This window comes from Mesoplodon bidens (genome assembly GCF_964165515.1).
Source record: "Mesoplodon bidens genome assembly, chromosome: 4".
Lineage (NCBI taxonomy): Eukaryota > Metazoa > Chordata > Mammalia > Artiodactyla > Ziphiidae > Mesoplodon > Mesoplodon bidens.
This window is the reverse complement of record NC_138160.1, coordinates 53,206,664-53,223,756: the sequence shown is the minus strand read 5'-3', so window position 1 is coordinate 53,223,756 and position 17,093 is coordinate 53,206,664. Positions and strand designations below refer to the sequence as shown.

Genomic DNA, 17,093 nt, shown 5'->3' with positions numbered 1-17,093 from the left:
TCCTAGGGTTATATATATACATCTCTCAGATTCATGTCCTCTACCTTCCATACCTGTATCTGTGATATTTCATAATGGTAATTGATGGTACAGAGGCATGAACATATCCAGAATTATTATCTTCCAGGAGTTAATTAATAATTGTGGTCTAGAGATTTAACTTACTTGAAAGTAGCAGGAAAGTGGCAGACAAGTTTTAGTAACATTATGCAAAAAAAAATACTTTCGTAGCTTCACCCTCAGTTAAGAATTAAAGTATGAAAACTATCTCACCCCCCAAATACTTTAATCAAGGTTTTACTGTATGTAATGTTTATGGTTACTAGAAGGAAAATATGTAGTACATTTTCTACCCAAAATGTACAAACAGTTTAAATCAACCTTGCACGTATCCCACACTTGCTATCCTGGAGCCAATACTAGTAGGTAAGACGCTTGACTTGCAAGCATTGATATTTTGTACAAATATAGCCAAACCCATTTTAAAAGGTCTTTGTTGATGCCATATTCCTAAATACATGTTCATTATTTAAAGATCTATATAATTTTTCACTTATTGTATTTCATACGGTGTTTTGTTCTTCTGCAAAAATATACTGGAAGAGAGAACAAGATGTCTAGATATTTAACTAGACCACATTAATACAAAGCAATAGTTACTTCCAAAGAATTGAAACACAAATCACTTTTGGGATAGACTTTCTCAGAAGAATTTTCCCACAGGTGACCACAGTGCATGCCATTACTTCGTCGTCTGGAGGCTCCTGCAATGGTCATCTGATTTGGTATTTTTTACAGAACGTGAACTGTGATTTGAAGACCATTAATACCTGGGAACAAGAACTTTAAATGAAGCAATTATTCTTGCTTCCTCCTGGGTTAAGCCAATTCTCAGTTTGCTATCAGGAAAGAATTTTTTCCTCAGGTTATTTTTTCCTCAGGATCCTCAGGTTATCCCAATCTTAAACTCTTTTTGAGGGTCCACATACTTCTTCCTCTAAGTTTTTAGGTTAATTTTCTGTAGTAATAAAAGTAATTATGTACAATAATTTTTAATGGATTTTGAGTTGGTGCCACTTAGGTGAATGTATCTTATACTTTCTTTGTTATGCTACTGGCAAATATTTTTATCTGTAGGATCCTGTACTTAAGTACTTCAGTGCTTAAAATTTTCCCATTGATTTATATAGAACTTAGCTTGATATTTTATTTTTATTACATATTTAGCTCCTTTCAGATAGACTTTTATAGTTTTGTTGTAGATAGAGATGAAACTAATATTTTAGGAGGAAAATTAGGAAATTAAACTACTAATACAATTATCTCATAAATTCTTCTTCCATTATACTTTTTCACATTGACCACTTTATCACTAACCTTAATAAAAATTTTGAATTTACTAGTAGAATTACATTTGCCTAAAATTTGCATACCCATATATTTTACATAATGAAATAAAAAGAACTTACTATTTTTAAAATTCATTTAGAAATAGTTTTTCTTGCTGAGATACATGACAATTTCTAAAAGTACAAAAAACAAAATAAAAAGCATTCTGTCATGAAATCTGGATAGTTGGGTGAAAAAAAGTTGTTCTCAAAAAAAAAAAAAGTTGTTCTCTATTAGTTAGACACCTAGAGCAGTGACAAATGAAATGATTATAATAGCCAATAATAACATCCATCTATTCAGTACCACATTTAATATTCCATTTAAATATTTTTATTGTTTAAAAAATTAATCAAGAGGGGCATAAATGAAAGAAAAAGGGCATAAAGAAGATAATTTTCTATCCTTTGGGTCTTTGAACCTATCACCTTATGCATAGTATGGTTCAGTTTTTTAAAGGTGTTTATTTGCTACTGTGCAAATATACATTTTTATTTAACAAATTTGCTTTCGCATTTTAAGAATATGATAAAATTTTAAGTGAATATGAAACATTATTATGCATGGTTCTTTCTTACTTACCTATAAATGAAAATTTGTACTGTCCTAAATAATAGTTGAGGAACTTCTACTTGTGAAATTATTTTCCTTTGGCAAAGTGGATGGAAAAGATTTGGGAAAAAAAACACAAGTGCTGGCACAATTGACAGGAATGTTGGAAAAAATTTTTAAATGTTGGCATAGGAATTCTTTAAAAATTCTAACTTACATGTGAAATGAAAGTAAAAAAGCATCTGTCCTATTTTATGCACACTGACTAAATAAAAATGAACAATTATATTTAGCAAAGTATAAAGCTGTTTAAACTAAGATATTCTCTCTGGCTTTTGGCGATCTTTATGTTATTTGTTCCACTGAATTAAAATATTATGTTTGAGTGCAAGCATACTTTGAAAAGCAGAAATTATAGAGAGAGGAGAACATTCTCTTTTCCAACTCTGATGATCCTAGATGAAATATGAAATTTTTGAGAGACTAAACACTTCTAATATACTTGAGAGGACAACTTTGGATCTTGGCCTCATCTGTCATTCAGCCCATTTGTTACTGAAATATTTCAAGACGCTTTGGACATGTCTTACCACAGCATCTCTTGTTCTGCCCAAGGTGGAAGTATATAGATTAGGTCTTTAAGGATCACAACCACAATTTTTTTTCCACATTTTATGTTTTTGATTCTACTACCAGATGTGGTTATATTTCCACTGAAAACAAACAAGAAGCTTAGAGCAGTATGAAATTGTTTTGATTCCTTCAGAAATTAGTTTAAATCAGTGTTTGAAGGCCAACATGACATTTTTAGATTGTTTTGTGAGGTGCTTATATTGTGTCTTGGTGCTGGAAAAAACTATTGGAGCTCTTATTCAAGTTTTAGTAAAGATATTCTATTTTTCCATATGATTATTTATTTGTAGAATATATTGTTTTTCATGCATCAATTATTAAAACAAAGAGCTCAACACATGGTTTCATAACTGTGATTGAAATAGTCCACAGTGTACCTAATTTCCTTTGATCCTTTATGTTGAACAGTTCAGGCCGTGGTACTTGCCTTGATAATGAGCCTCCCAAGCGTGACTTTCTTTATCCAGCTGTGGCCCCAGGTCAGGTGTATGATGCTGATGAACAGTGCCGTTTCCAGTATGGAGCAACATCCCGCCAATGTAAATATGGGGTAAGAAGTCTTAATCCTTATGTTTAGTCATTTATATGTGTTTTTCATGACACAATTGTTAAGATGGAATTTTAATGAATGTAGTTTACCTCTGGTAACAGTATTAACACAAATATGGCCTTTAACACTGCTCTTTTTCTGATATAATTTGTAAAATATCTATTTCTAAATGTTTCAGTAATCCTTAATTAGACAAGTTTCAAATGTCTTGTGAGGGTTCTGGGCAAAATTCTAAAATTTTCTAACATACTCCTTTTTTAAGTTCTGAGTTTATAATACCAACTTTTGTTTGTCTTTGAAATATTATGATTTTGAAACCTCCCTGACTCCCCACCTTTTCTGGTACTCTAATAATTGGGTTAAGGGCATTTTTACTTTGGCTAGGAGCCTTTATTTTAACTTATACTTTTAGTATTGAGTCATTTCAAGTTGCTTTATCCACTGCCCACATTCTAACACGATAACTGAGTGCGGACAAGATGACATTAACCCAAATAGAGAAACAAGGAAAATTGCTATGGAAAAAAATGGAGGTATAATGATTGACTCTTCTTGTCTGCCTAAAAAAGTCTTAGTGTCTATCTCAAAAAATGTAGGAAAAAATTATTTTTTAAGTTTCATAGAGAAAGATTTCAGTGTCTAATAGAGGAAGATGTTCATAGTAAATACACAATAAAAGCATGTTGAGTGAAAGAATAGGATTTTTAAATGAAGAGTTTGTCAAAAAAATTCAAAAAATATTTTAAAAGCAAGTTTAAGGCTTAGTTCCAACTTTTACGCAAATAGTGTATTTAAAATCCCTTTTTAAAAATAATAACAATAAAAGGAATTAAGTTTTAAGGTAGTTAAGACTAAACAATATATGCGTTGTACTGTACAAATTATTCTTCTTGGGTACAGTACAAAAGAAAGTGATTTTTTAAAATATCCCTTGAGTGACAAGTATATTATTATTCCTGGTAGGCTTTGGCAGCACATTTTGTGCACTAGATTCAAAGATTGTGTGCAACTATCTAAAGATCTAGAGCCTTGAGTAAAACTTTGGCATTTCTTGTCTCTCTGTGAAGAGTCTGTACTTGTTTCTTGTTTCTGTATGGTTTTAGTTTCTTTTTTCCCTTGGGTTGCTTTTTCCCTCAGAAAAAGTCAGTCAGACTTTAATCACAGTCTTTGTATATACTTGTAGCTTAGTAGGTTGAATATCATGATCAAATGTGATTACAGATTTTCTGTTAGATTATTCTCATCTATGGTCTCTCATTTCTTTGTTAGCAAGTGAAAATGTTAATCTACGTTTAGTGCTATATATTACTAACAAAGTTTCTTGGGTTGTAACAGATTCTTTACAACCACTTACACCTCTTAAGCTTGTGCCTGAAAAATTGGGTTTACACAGTTGACAGCACACACACACACACACCCAAAACACACGTGTTTTATCTGGATTATCCCTAAGATTTTAAATGATTCTAAATGCTACTTTAGAAAATAATAGTGGCTTTGAAGGTGAGAATCCAGACAGGTAAACAAGTCATGCTTCAGATGGAAGCTGGAGGGAAAAACAAACCAGCCCTGATTTAGATGGCTATCTGAGTGTAGTATCCTGAGATGAATGCTAAACACAAGCACTGGAGGTTTAGAAAAGCACTGTAGCCTTTTAGTGAGGAGATACATTTGATGTTGAAGCATCATGAAATGATCCCTCTTTCAACTAGCAGGTCTCTAATGATGTCAGGGAAGATTTTAAACAATGATCTGCAGAACGACCCAGAACTGCAGCAGTGGTCAGCTTTCCATCTCCGTCATGTGGTCATTGTGGGGATTATCAATGACTACATCTGTAGTTATGAACAATCTTGCCTGAATTCTTTGTGAGTAGGTTCATTAATATACATTTGGCAATTTACCAGTGGAACAGAATAGAGACCCAAAAATGAACCTATGCATATACAATCAACTGATTTTCAATCAGGGTGCCAAGAATACACAATGGAAAAAGGATAGTCACTTCAATAAATGGCTTTGGAAAAACTGGACAACCACATTCAGAAGAATAAAACTAGACGCTTATCTTACAACAGATGCAAAAATTAACTCAAAGTGGATTAAAGACAAATGTAAAACCTGAAACTATAAAACTACTAGAAGAAAATATAGGGGAAAATCTTCTTGATTTTGGTGTTGGCAGTGATTTCTTGATATGAAAAGTACAGGCAACAAAAGTAGATATAGACAAGTGGTACTACATCAAAATAAAATGCTCTGCACAGCAAAGGCAGTCAACAAAATGAAGAAGCAGTTTATGGAATTTGGAGAAATTATTTGCGAACCATATACCTGCTAACAGGTTAATGTCCAAAATGTATAAGGAACTCCTACAGTTTTAGCAAAAAAGCAAGTAATCCAATTTAAAAATGGGCAAAGGAACTGAATAGACATTTCTCAACAAAAGATATACAAATGACAAACAGGTATATGAAAAGTTGCTAAACATCACTAATCATCAGGAAAATGCAAATCAAAACTGCAATGAGATATCACCTTACACCTGTTAAGATGGTTATTATAAAAAAAAAAGATAACTGGTGTTCACAAGAATGTGGAGAAAAGAGAATTCTTATACACTGTTGGTGGGAATGTAAATTTGTGCAGCCACTGTGGAAAACAATATGGAGCTTTCTCAAAAAATTAAAATTAGAACTACCATATTATCTAGGCTTCCTACTCCTGGGTGTATATCCAGAGGAATTGAAGGCAGGATCTTTGAGTGTGTATTCTCATATTTATTGCAACATTATTCACAATAGCTAAGACATGGTAGCAACCTAAATGTTCATTGACCACCAACAGATTTTATTCAGCAACAACTTTTTACAGCGAACACCAGCTAACTTGTTCTTGAAACCTTTAGAAAGTTAAAGAGTATGACGAGCATGCAAAGTGCTTTTCATTTACCTGGCACATGGCAGATATTCTATGCATGTTTCCCTTCCCTCTGTGAATATCTATGTCATCCATGATACCATCCTATATAGCTAATATGCTAATAGTGCTTTAGGAGAATCTGAGCCATCTGTACTTCGGGGACCATGTTAAGATACTCTAAGGGTCACATTTTGACTCATTCTCTTCCTTCACTCTCAGCTCACATGCAGTTTCTCTTCAGACAGATTTTCTGTCTGATCCATCTATATGCAAAGGCTTCTCCCATTTACTTACATTTATGCTCCCAGTTAAAGCATAAAGGAAATTATGCTTTTTATTTCCTTCATAGCACTTATTACGATCCATAATCATTTTGCTTATTTGATTGCTTGTTAATTAGTTAAATGTGATCTTCTAGGTAAGGCCTTTCCTAACAACCTTATCTAAAATTGTGCATGCATGCATGCACACACGTACACAAACACACTCACTTCTTGTCATTTTTCCTTGTTTTATTTTAATCCTTACCATTTGTTACTTTCTAACATACTATGTATTTTACTTGTTCATCTTGCTTACTGCCTGCCTGTTTATTCATGGCTATTTATAAAGTGAGTAGCACAATGCCTGCCTCATAATAGGAGCTCAGAAAATATTTGGTGAATAAATGAGTGAGAAGAATTATCTGGTAAAGAAAGAGAGGAGTAAATTCATACAGCCACTATGGAGAACAATATGGAGCTTCCTCAAAAAACTAAAAATAGAACTACCATATGACCCAGCAATCCCACTACTGGGCATATACTCTGAGAAAACCATAATTCAAAAAGAGACATGTACACAATGTTCATTGCAGCACTGTTTACAATAGCCAGGACATGGAAGCAACCTAAGTGTCCACTGACAGATGAATGGATAAAGAAGATGTGGCACATATATATACAATGGAATATTCCTCAGCCGTGAAAAGAAACGAAATTGAGTTATTTGTAGTGAGGTGGATGGACCTAGAGTCTGTCATACAGAGTGAAGTAAGTCAGAAAGAGAAAAACAAATACTGTATGCTAACACATATAAATGGAATAAAAAAAAAAAGGTTCTGATGAACCTAGGGGTAGGACAGGACTAAAGACACAGACGTAGAGAATGGACTTGAGGACAGAGTGAGGGGGAAGGGTAAGCTGGGACGAAGTGAGAGAGTAGCACTGACATATATACACTACCAAATGTAAAATAGCTAGTGGGAAGCAGCCGCATAGCACAGGGAGATCAGCTCCGTGACCACCTAGTGGGGTGGGATAGGGAGTGGGGGAGGGAGATGCAAGAGGGAGGTGATATGGGGATATATGTATACATACAGCTGATTCACTTTGTTATACAGCAGAAACTAACACAACATTGTAAAGCAATTATACTCCAATAAAGATGTTAAAAAAAAGAGAGAGAGAGAGAGGGGAGAGAGGACCTTTGTGAAGACTATGAGGCTGTGTATTTGAAGAGCTGAGAGAAGGCCAGTGAGGCCGAAGCTCTCAAAGCAAGCATCATATACATGAGGCAAGAAAAGAGTAGGATCCAAATCAGACTTATAGGCCATGCTAAGAATTCTAGGTTTTGGGGCTTCCCTGGCGGCGCAGTGGTTGAGAGTGCGCCTGCCGATGCAGGGGACATGGGTTCGTGCCCCGGTCTGGGAGGATCCCACATGCCATGGAACGGCGAGGCCCGTGAGCCGTGGCCGCTGAACCTGCGCATCCGGAGCCTGTGCTCCACAATGGGAGAGGCCACAACAGTGAGAGGCCCGCATACCGCAAAAGAAAAACAAACAAAAAAACAAACAAACAAAAAAGAATTCTAGGTTTTTAAGAGCAATGGAAAACTACTGAAAGATTTTTAATGAATGAAACCCAGAGAACTTATTGATGTGCAGAGAATCACGGAATTTCAAAGACACATTATCTTAGGAAACAAATATGATTTTGTAATCTGGGAAAACCATATTGGAAAATTGATGACTTTTGTAAAGTGGTCTATGTCCTCTTCCCTTCCCTTTTCTCTTCCCCTCCAAAAACACCCTACACAGAGTACTAAAGCAACTCTGCCACTGATAATACTCCCTTATAGCAATGCCCTTGTTTTTCTAGGGAATTGCAGATTTACTCTTATTTTATGAGAGGGTGCTGCTCCATAATTTTATGAAATGAATGGAGGTGTTTATGTACAGAAGTATGTGGGCTCCATAATTTTGACTTTAATATTTCAGAATCCCAGTGTATTGTGGTGGAAACAGAACATACAAAAAGAAAATATGACATTACTTTGGAAGCTTTAAGACTTCTCATTCATTTTGAATCTTTCCAGGGGAAATATGTTTGTGGCAAGTGCTCTGTTTTACTTACAGATCATTAAACTTTTTAATGTTTCTCTTCTACATACCTCAATTAAGTGATTAATGATAGAATAATCTGTAAATGGCTAAGTGTACTATATTTGTTCCATACTTTAAGTTATGAGAGATTTTTAGGATCTAATATTAGACATGGAAGATCAAGGGAATATATATGTTTATATATAAAATGGGATTTATTAATTTATAGTGAGAAATGTAGCCTCTCTGTTTATATTCAGTCAACTGTACTGAAATCTGAACAATTTTATTACCTAAGGAAGTCTACCTAGTAGACAAATTTATTATCAAAAGTTGTCTGGTAAGCATAGAATTAAAATACAGGATAGTATAAATTATTTTTATTTAACATGTTAATTAATATCTTTAATAATCATGCCATCAAGCTGTGTCTGCCTGAAGTATAGCTCTTTGGAGTAAGGGTAACCTGCTAAAGATAAGATATTTGAATTCTCTAATCAGGGTATTATCCCTGTGGAGTATACTTAACACAAACCTCTTTTGTCTCTTAGACTCAGTTTTTAGTATTTTCATGGTTACTCCCTTTTGTTTATTATTTTATCACTATCAACTAGCTAAGATTCAAGTAATTTTTGCTTTCTCATTGAGAATCATTCCAATAAAAATACTTTATTAGTCTCTTTAGGGTACTGTTGGCTAGCTACCGAATTTTATTTTATTTTATTTTATTTATGTTTTTTGTGTGGTATGCGGGGCTCTCACTGTTGTGGCCTCTCCCGTTGCGGAGCACAGGCTCCAGACGCGCAGGCTCAGCGGCCATGGCTGATGGGCCCAGCCGCTCCGCGGCATGTGGGATCTTCCCAGACCGGGGCACGAACCCGTGTCCCCTGCATCGGCAGGCGGACTCTCAACCACTGCGTCACCAGGGAAGCCCCCGAATTTTATTTTTAAGAGATGCAGATAACTTGGGAGAGGATGATAGTGAAATACTTAGAGGTACATATAAGGGAAGTTTAAAGAAATTGAGTTTGAATAGCCTGTGAAAAAGAAAGCTAAATGTTGGCTTCAAAATCACTTTCAGGCTTTGGAACATTTATTATAGTTTGATTCCTGGTAACAAATTGTTCTCCTTCCCCACCAAGAGCACAAAAAAACACAGTTGCCTTAATTTTTACAGCTGGAGGTTGTAGATTAGGTAGTAGGAAGAATTTCAAGTTATTAAATATTGAAATTTTGTACTGAGGGAGATTGTAGAATCACTTTCCTTGAGGATTTTAAGGTGGTATAAATATTCTACAATATGGTTTGATATGGGCTTAGGGAATAAAAGGTATGGAATTGTTTTAACACCTCAATATTCTTTTGGAGTCCAAACATATATCAGGCATATACTTGACAAGAAGTTGACGTAATTTTTATTTTTCCTTGAATTTCAAGCCAAAATCATAGGTTCATAATCATTTGTATTCTTAGAGATCAGTAGTTTTTATTCTGGGTTTGCTTCTTAAAAGTACTTTTTTAAAATAAGTTAATAATTTTTAACCCTTTTAAATTGATAATTGTTTAATCTACATTTCTAGATTCGTTTTTTGTTTATATATGTATATATGTGTGTGTGTGTATTTAATGTATATATAAAATACATATATGACAAAAAACATATATAGATATAATCTTTTTTTTTTTTTTTGCTTTTTTAAGGATCTCTTGCACTTAAATTACCCACATAACAGGATTAACCTATTTAAAACTGAAGTAAGGGTGCATGATTCTCTTTCTTCAAATGCCTACTAAATAAATACCTGGAGCCAGGCCACAGGGTCACCATATGTTGGTTTTCAGTTTTCCTTTGTGTGATACAATGATAAGTAACCTTCCTAATCACTGATGCTCCTTCTTGACTTCTTCAGTCCTCTGCTCTCCCCCTGGGCCATCATGATCCTTTATTCCAAACAGCTGTGGAGAGATATTACCGATAGGATAATGAGGACAAAGAGAACATTTCATATCGGGAAGCAAGGACCCAAGATGGCCTAGGCTTTAGGGTTTCCCAAGGGCAGAAAATTTGTGTGTATATCTTTATTGATCTTTACAGTTGTTTAAAAAATTAAAAAACAAAAACCATCTAGCAATAAAAATGCCATTTTCTCTTCATATACTGTTTTACTTTCTTAATGATACAATAGTTGTGAAATGGTTTTGCGCTTTTATGATATCCCTTTCCCTCTTATGTAAACTGCAAATTTTAATTTTCCCAGGTAAATCAAAGGGCTTTTCTTCCCATTTTTTAGCATCATTTAATAGCTATAGTTACTTGAAAAGAATGGAAACATTAGAAAAGATAATCCTAATTTCTTTTATTGTACTGAAAGGGTCTTTGACTGTAAAATAATCAACTATTCTATTCTGATCAAAGGAGCCCGAATTCAGTTCTTTACAAAGTTATTTTCTGAATATCAGGTAAATTATTCTTCATTAGGTAATTACTTTAAAGCCCTCTCTCTATATTTTTAATTATGATTTATACTTGCTAATATTTTCATTGTTATTAATGTTTGCAAACCGTGTCATTCATTTGAAAAATCAAATAGAATAGAAATCTGGGAGTTGATATTAAAATTTTAAATAAGTAGGAATGTTTTAAATGTCTTGTCTTTTGGAAGACCATGGAACGCTTTTTTTTTTTTTTTTTTTTTTTTTTTTTTTTTTTAATTTATTTATTTTTATTTTTGGCTGTGTTGGGTCTTCGTTTCTGTGCAAGGACTTTCTCTAGTTGTGGCAAGTGGGGGCCACTCTTCATCATGGTGCGCGGGCCTCTCACTGTCGTGGCCTCTCTTGTTGCGGAGCACAGGCTCCAGACGCGCAGGCTCAGTAGTTGTGGCTCACGGGCCCAGTTGCTCCGTGGCATGTGGGATCTTCCCAGACCAGGGCTCGAACCCGTGCCCCCTGCATTGGCAGGCAGATTCTCAACCACTGCGCCACCAGGGAAGCCCCATGGAACGCTTTTGAGGAGTATGTTAACAGTATCCTTAAGTGGTGATGTTACATTTAGAAGTTCCAATAATAATAATGTATAAGATGGTGCCTAAGCTCATATATTGACTGGGTATATTATGAATTAGTACATAATAGTCTTAATTTGAGATATCGTCCTTTAAAATACGGGTAAAGGGTAGGAGGATATTACGAACATTTAGTGAGTTTTTGTATTATATTAAAATACAAGTAAACCTTTACTAATCAGCCTTAATTGGCCAATGACTTTATTCAATTTTGATACATTTAAAAGAAACTGAAAATTAGCTTAATTATGGAGATATTTTGGGCATTGATATCAGATAGCTGATTCAAATCCAGATTTAGTTAGGATTGAAGCAAATTGCTAAGTCTTTCTGAACCTGTTTCTCATGCTTTCTAAGATAAGAAGATTGTCATGATGATTAAATGAGATACAAAGATGCCTAGCACAGTAGTTAACAGTATACCCTGAAAAAATGTTAGTTTCTTTCTTTTTTTCCTGCCTACAACATTGCTGCTAAGAGGTTATTTAGTGTATGCTGGAGTATCTCCAGTGATGGGAAATTTCAGTTTTATTTTATGATTGTTCAGGTCTGACTTTTGGAAGATTTTCTGTACATTGAACTGAAATCTGCATAGCCCCCAGCTTTTCTAAACCTTTTTTGCCCTTTTATTGAGAAATAATTGACATAGATCACTGTATAAGTTTATGGTGTACAGCATGATGGTTTGATCAACCATGGTCTAGGATCTAGCAGTTTAGAGAAAGAAGGGTATTTCTGAAAGTATGAAATTGTTCTCAGATTCTTTCAGGAAGTGTACCTCTTGCTTTCTCAGTAAGAAATAAAATTTTCTTGTTTTTTGTCTTCCAAGAGAATATTTTTTATCTTGGGATTCTTAATTGGGGTATCAAAATCTTTCTTAACCAAGTTAATACTCTAGATGAGAGATCTATTTGAAAACTCTTCAGAGTCTTCTCCAAGACTAGCTTAACATCTTGAGAGTGTTTCCCATCCTTATATTTCTAGTCCCGTACTTTAAACAACAATCTGAGAGAAGTTAATGCCCTAGCAGAATTCAAATCGCCGAGAGCCCACTAACATAATAAAATCTTTTAAAAGCAAGAATCAAACTTTCAAAACGTGTCATTCCCTAAAGGATAAGAGGGCTTTATCAGAGGACTGTATTGTGAATCTTGAGATTAAAGTTTTGGAAAGAGTATCTTGAGCACTTGCCATTTTGGGTAGAGATTTTCAAGGCATTTTTGGAAAATAGAGTTTCTATAACTTGACTAAATAGTATGTTTTCCTAATGGGTTCTATGAATACTGTCCTTTTCAGTGATAGAATTTTCATTGCATAGTTCTGTCCAAAGAAACTTTAGGCTTCTTTTACTTCTGTCTAAAGTAATCATAAAGTAACAAGAGGATGGTCCAGGATTATGGATAATTTTGTTAGCAATTTCCTAATACATTGTCGTAGCAATGCGTCTCTGTTTTTCTGAACATATTTCTCTTTGAATATGAATATTTTTGATACATGGGATAATACTTTAAGAGCTTAAAATGGTAATCCTACTGCTTTTAAAATAAACTAAGAGAATATATTTAGGAACATATAGTAAGAAACCATCTCCTATAGAAAAGAAAGAATAAAGTAGTATAAATAACATTCTCTTTAAACAGAAACTGAAGCATTGAAAGAAAGTAGAATTTGTAATATCTTGGATTGTAAGAACAGGAAAGTTTTATCTTTATATTATGATCCACAGCACATGTTTTTCTTTTCTGATGTTTTAACTTTCTTCTAGCTCAGTAATTCTCCACATGGAATTTAAAGTAGATGAATAAATTAGATATAATATATAAATTTTGAAAAGTATTTTAAAAGTCTAATATAAATTTTATGTCTCTTTCTCTGCCTGGTGGAGTGGAACACCCTAAAGAGGGGCCCAAAAAGATTCTTTCTTTTTGCTATACTCTGTGAAGCATCTCCATTTGTAGTAATGGTTAACCAGTGAATTCAATGTTACCGCTGTATTTCTGAATTGTGTTTATGTGACATAAATTATTTTTATAATTTTTTAATTAAGATATAATTGACAAATAACATAATGTTAGTTTCAGTTGTACAACATAATGATTCAATATTTGTATATATTGCAAAATGGTCACAACAATAAATCTAGTTAATATCTATCATGATACACAGTTACAGACTTTTTTCTTGTGATATGTGGTATAAGTTCTTACAATTATGTTTTGTTTTGAGAATAAAAGAGCTGTTGGGGAATAATAACAATAGAATTGAATGTTATATATAAATGTGTCTTTACTTTCAAGATTAATATATTTTGGGCTCCCCTGGTGGTGCAGTGGTTGAGAGTCTGCCTGCCGATGCAGGGGACATGGGTTCGTGCTCCGGTCTGGGAAGATCCCACATGCCGTGGAGCAGCAGGGCCCGTGAGCCATGGCCGCTGAGCCTGTGCATCCAGAGCCTGTGCTCTGCAATGGGAGAGGCCACAGCAGTGAGAGGCCCGCGTACCACACACACACACACACACACAAAAAAGATTAATATATTTTTATTGCAAATATATATTTTTTACTTAATGGTTCCAGTTTAAATTAAAAACCTTTAATATCAGTAATGATGCTAGTCTATGATCATATATAACAATAAACTGAAAATTTTGAGTATTTTCTTCAAAGCAATCTGTGTTTTGGCTGTTCAAAGACTTTACTTTGGGATATGTTGGACAGCTTATTTTAAAATCTGGTAGATTAATATAAGTGTGAACAAAATGAGGTATTTTATATTGCCAACATTACAATAAGTGTAATTCTCCCATGCTGAGGTAGGATAATGAGAAATCATAATAAAGAAGACAAGACAGCGCCAAATAACATCTGAAATATATCAGTTATGGAAATGGCACATAAATAGCAGCATTTGTTCAAAACCAAATTTCCCTTTCATGAAAGTGGGCTACATTGATGAACTGCAAATAACATTGCTAGATTGTTCCTTAGGCATTTATGAATTTTATAAATCATTTCCTATCCATTCCCGTAGTCTCTCTCTTTCTCTCTTTTTAAAAAATACACTTTATTTGAATATTTCAGTAGGACTAGGAAATCACCTACTTGGCCACTCTATTAGTAATTGGAAAGTTTGTGCTATTGTATGTTTTGGGGAGTAATAAACATATATTTCCTTTCTACATATTCATTCTTTCTCACTACTCTTCTCTATTAATGAAATTTCTGCACATTATTTTAAAAAGATTCTAATCAGTATTAAAAACGAAGATATACTGTATCCACTGAAATAAGAATTATAAAGACAAATATTAAAATGATTTTGTGAAATGAGTAACCTACCTTCCAGAAGGACCACCTCCAAAATCCTCATCTGTGATGCTTCAACACCAGCAAGAGACAAGTAATGCTTAGTATTGCTTATATACTATGGGTATTTTTATAGAAGAGTGGACATGATTTTAGTCTCTACTTCTGATCAACTTGCTTTTGCCTTCTTTCCTAGGAAGTGTGTAGAGAGCTCTGGTGTCTCAGCAAAAGCAACCGCTGTGTCACCAACAGTATTCCCGCAGCTGAGGGGACACTCTGTCAAACTGGGAATATTGAAAAGGGGGTAAGCTCAAATGATTCATTAGCTATTTAACATGTAGACTAAACTGATAAATTTCTGATGTTGATATTCAACCACTAGGAAATAATGCATACTAATTAAAATGTGCTTGAGAAAATAATAAATTCCTAGCCTAATGAGTTATCTTGATATCTGCAAATATGCATTGTTTAGGAAAGTATAGTGAGCATTTTCTGGGTCAGTTTCACCTTTCTATATGTATACGTTTGAGTTATATTTGCACAAAAATGTTCAACAACAATCTTATTTAATAGAGTCTGTTTAGTCATATGTTTGTTTTTTTTCCGACAGTATCCAAGAAAATTATGTGATCCTAAAATAGATTTTATAACTATGGTCTAATGAGTCACTTTTAAATTGCAATGTGAGAGAAAGATCTAGTAGTAGAAGAATAGTTAATTTATTGAGCATAGTAATTGTTGCTAAATAATTTTCAGTTTCATCAGCCTAGTTTTCAAAAACTATAATTATTAAGAATTGTTCAAATAGATAAGAATATTTTAGGTTATTCCTGAAATTCTTTAGGAATTGCTATATATGTGGATTCTAAAATTTATTGCTATGGCCTGAATTTACAACAATAACGACACTGTCATCTGTTCTCAGTTCTGACTTCTTCCATGTTAGTTGGGCTAGTTTCAAAAAAGATTACACTGAATTTCAGCTTGCAATCTGACGTTTAAATAAAAAGAATGAAAGCTTTTGGGCAGCTGTCACAGTTTATTAATCCTTGCTGACGGCTTCATTCGGGACCCATGACCTAGTGCCATGTTGATGGCTTTTCCATGCTGAGTTTGGAAATGTTGGTAAATTATGCTAAATGTATGAATTGATAGGGTCATTTTTTAAAGATTAAGGATCTTTTTTTGTAACTTTTGTAAGTAGCCAATAAAAATACAGAGACCTTCACACACTACCAAAAATTCCTTGCTTTTTTTAATAGATGTAATAGAAAATATTAGGAACTGCATTCTTGAAACAACAATCTGGGTTTATTTTGGAACCAACAATTCTTGTCAACGACAAGTAGCAATTTTTTTTTTTTTTTTTACAAGTAGCAATTTACATCAATCTGTACTTTGAAGAAATACACAACTGTAAGGGGAAAGTCACAGTGAGAACCTGGTTCTTTATTTGCCACTGATTATTATTATTGTGATCTATACCAATCGGCCACTGTTTCTATTTTCCTGTAATAATACTATGACTAGGCCTGATGGATCTTTTTATTTTACTTCATTGTTTAACCCAAAGCACAAAGAATTCATTCTTTTAAACCTCAGCGCTCTCCTGAAAGCATTGTGTAAACTATATAATCACTCTAAATAGGTAAACAACAAGTAGTGGCTATCTGAGAACACAGAACTCAACTCAATCATTATGGTAAACACATATTTAATATCTTATCATTTGTGCTTAATAGCAGGACTCTGGAATGTCATATCTTACATCTTATGTGCGTATATTTGACAGAGATGACATTTACATGCCAATTACAATTTTGAAGGCTACTTAGAAAATGCTCAAAATAATATCAAAGCTAACAGTATTGAATGTAAATTTAGATAAGCGAACAGAAGGGAAATATAATTACTTCTAAGCATAAATAAGAATAAGCACAGACAAGAGAACGTGAATAAAATGGGGCAGAAAGATATTTGATTTCTAAAGATTCACTTTCTTAATCTAGGCTAATGGTTATCAACTTTCTGATCCTTAAACCCTTTATTCAGATGCATTCTACATAATCCTGAGATATACATTTGAAAAAAATGGAAAAGCTCGGGTTAAAAGAACCCCTTGGCTGCCTCCTTACCCTGTCCTTAGAATCTTGTCAGCTTCCAGCATATCTTGGCACAGCATCTTGGGCTCCATGAAAATCTATTTAAGAACTTGGAAGCGTAGCAAAGTTTGTATACCAAGAGGTCATTAATATTCACAACATTAGAGTGTAGTTTTGTAAAGGCGATACATTGGATTTCATCATCTCAAATTA

At 33.9% G+C, this 17,093-nt stretch overlaps 1 protein-coding gene across 11 annotated transcripts in view; it reads left to right on the top strand.

The window, feature by feature from the left end:
- ADAMTS6 (ADAM metallopeptidase with thrombospondin type 1 motif 6) overlaps positions 1–17,093 on the top strand; it is a 270,592-nt gene that overhangs the window by 154,545 nt on the left and 98,954 nt on the right. For 10 of the 11 annotated variants that reach the window (XR_014015831.1, XR_014015832.1, XM_081233911.1 and 7 more), the window contains 2 exons: positions 2,983–3,124; positions 14,972–15,079. Coding sequence is in view for 9 of the 11 variants with exons in the window: in XM_081233911.1 (XP_081090037.1) it covers positions 2,983–3,124; positions 14,972–15,079 (250 nt within the window). In the remaining 2 variants the exon portion in view is untranslated. The remainder of the gene's footprint in view (positions 1–2,982; positions 3,125–14,971; positions 15,080–17,093) is intronic. The other variant, XM_081233913.1, reaches the window with a different exon arrangement.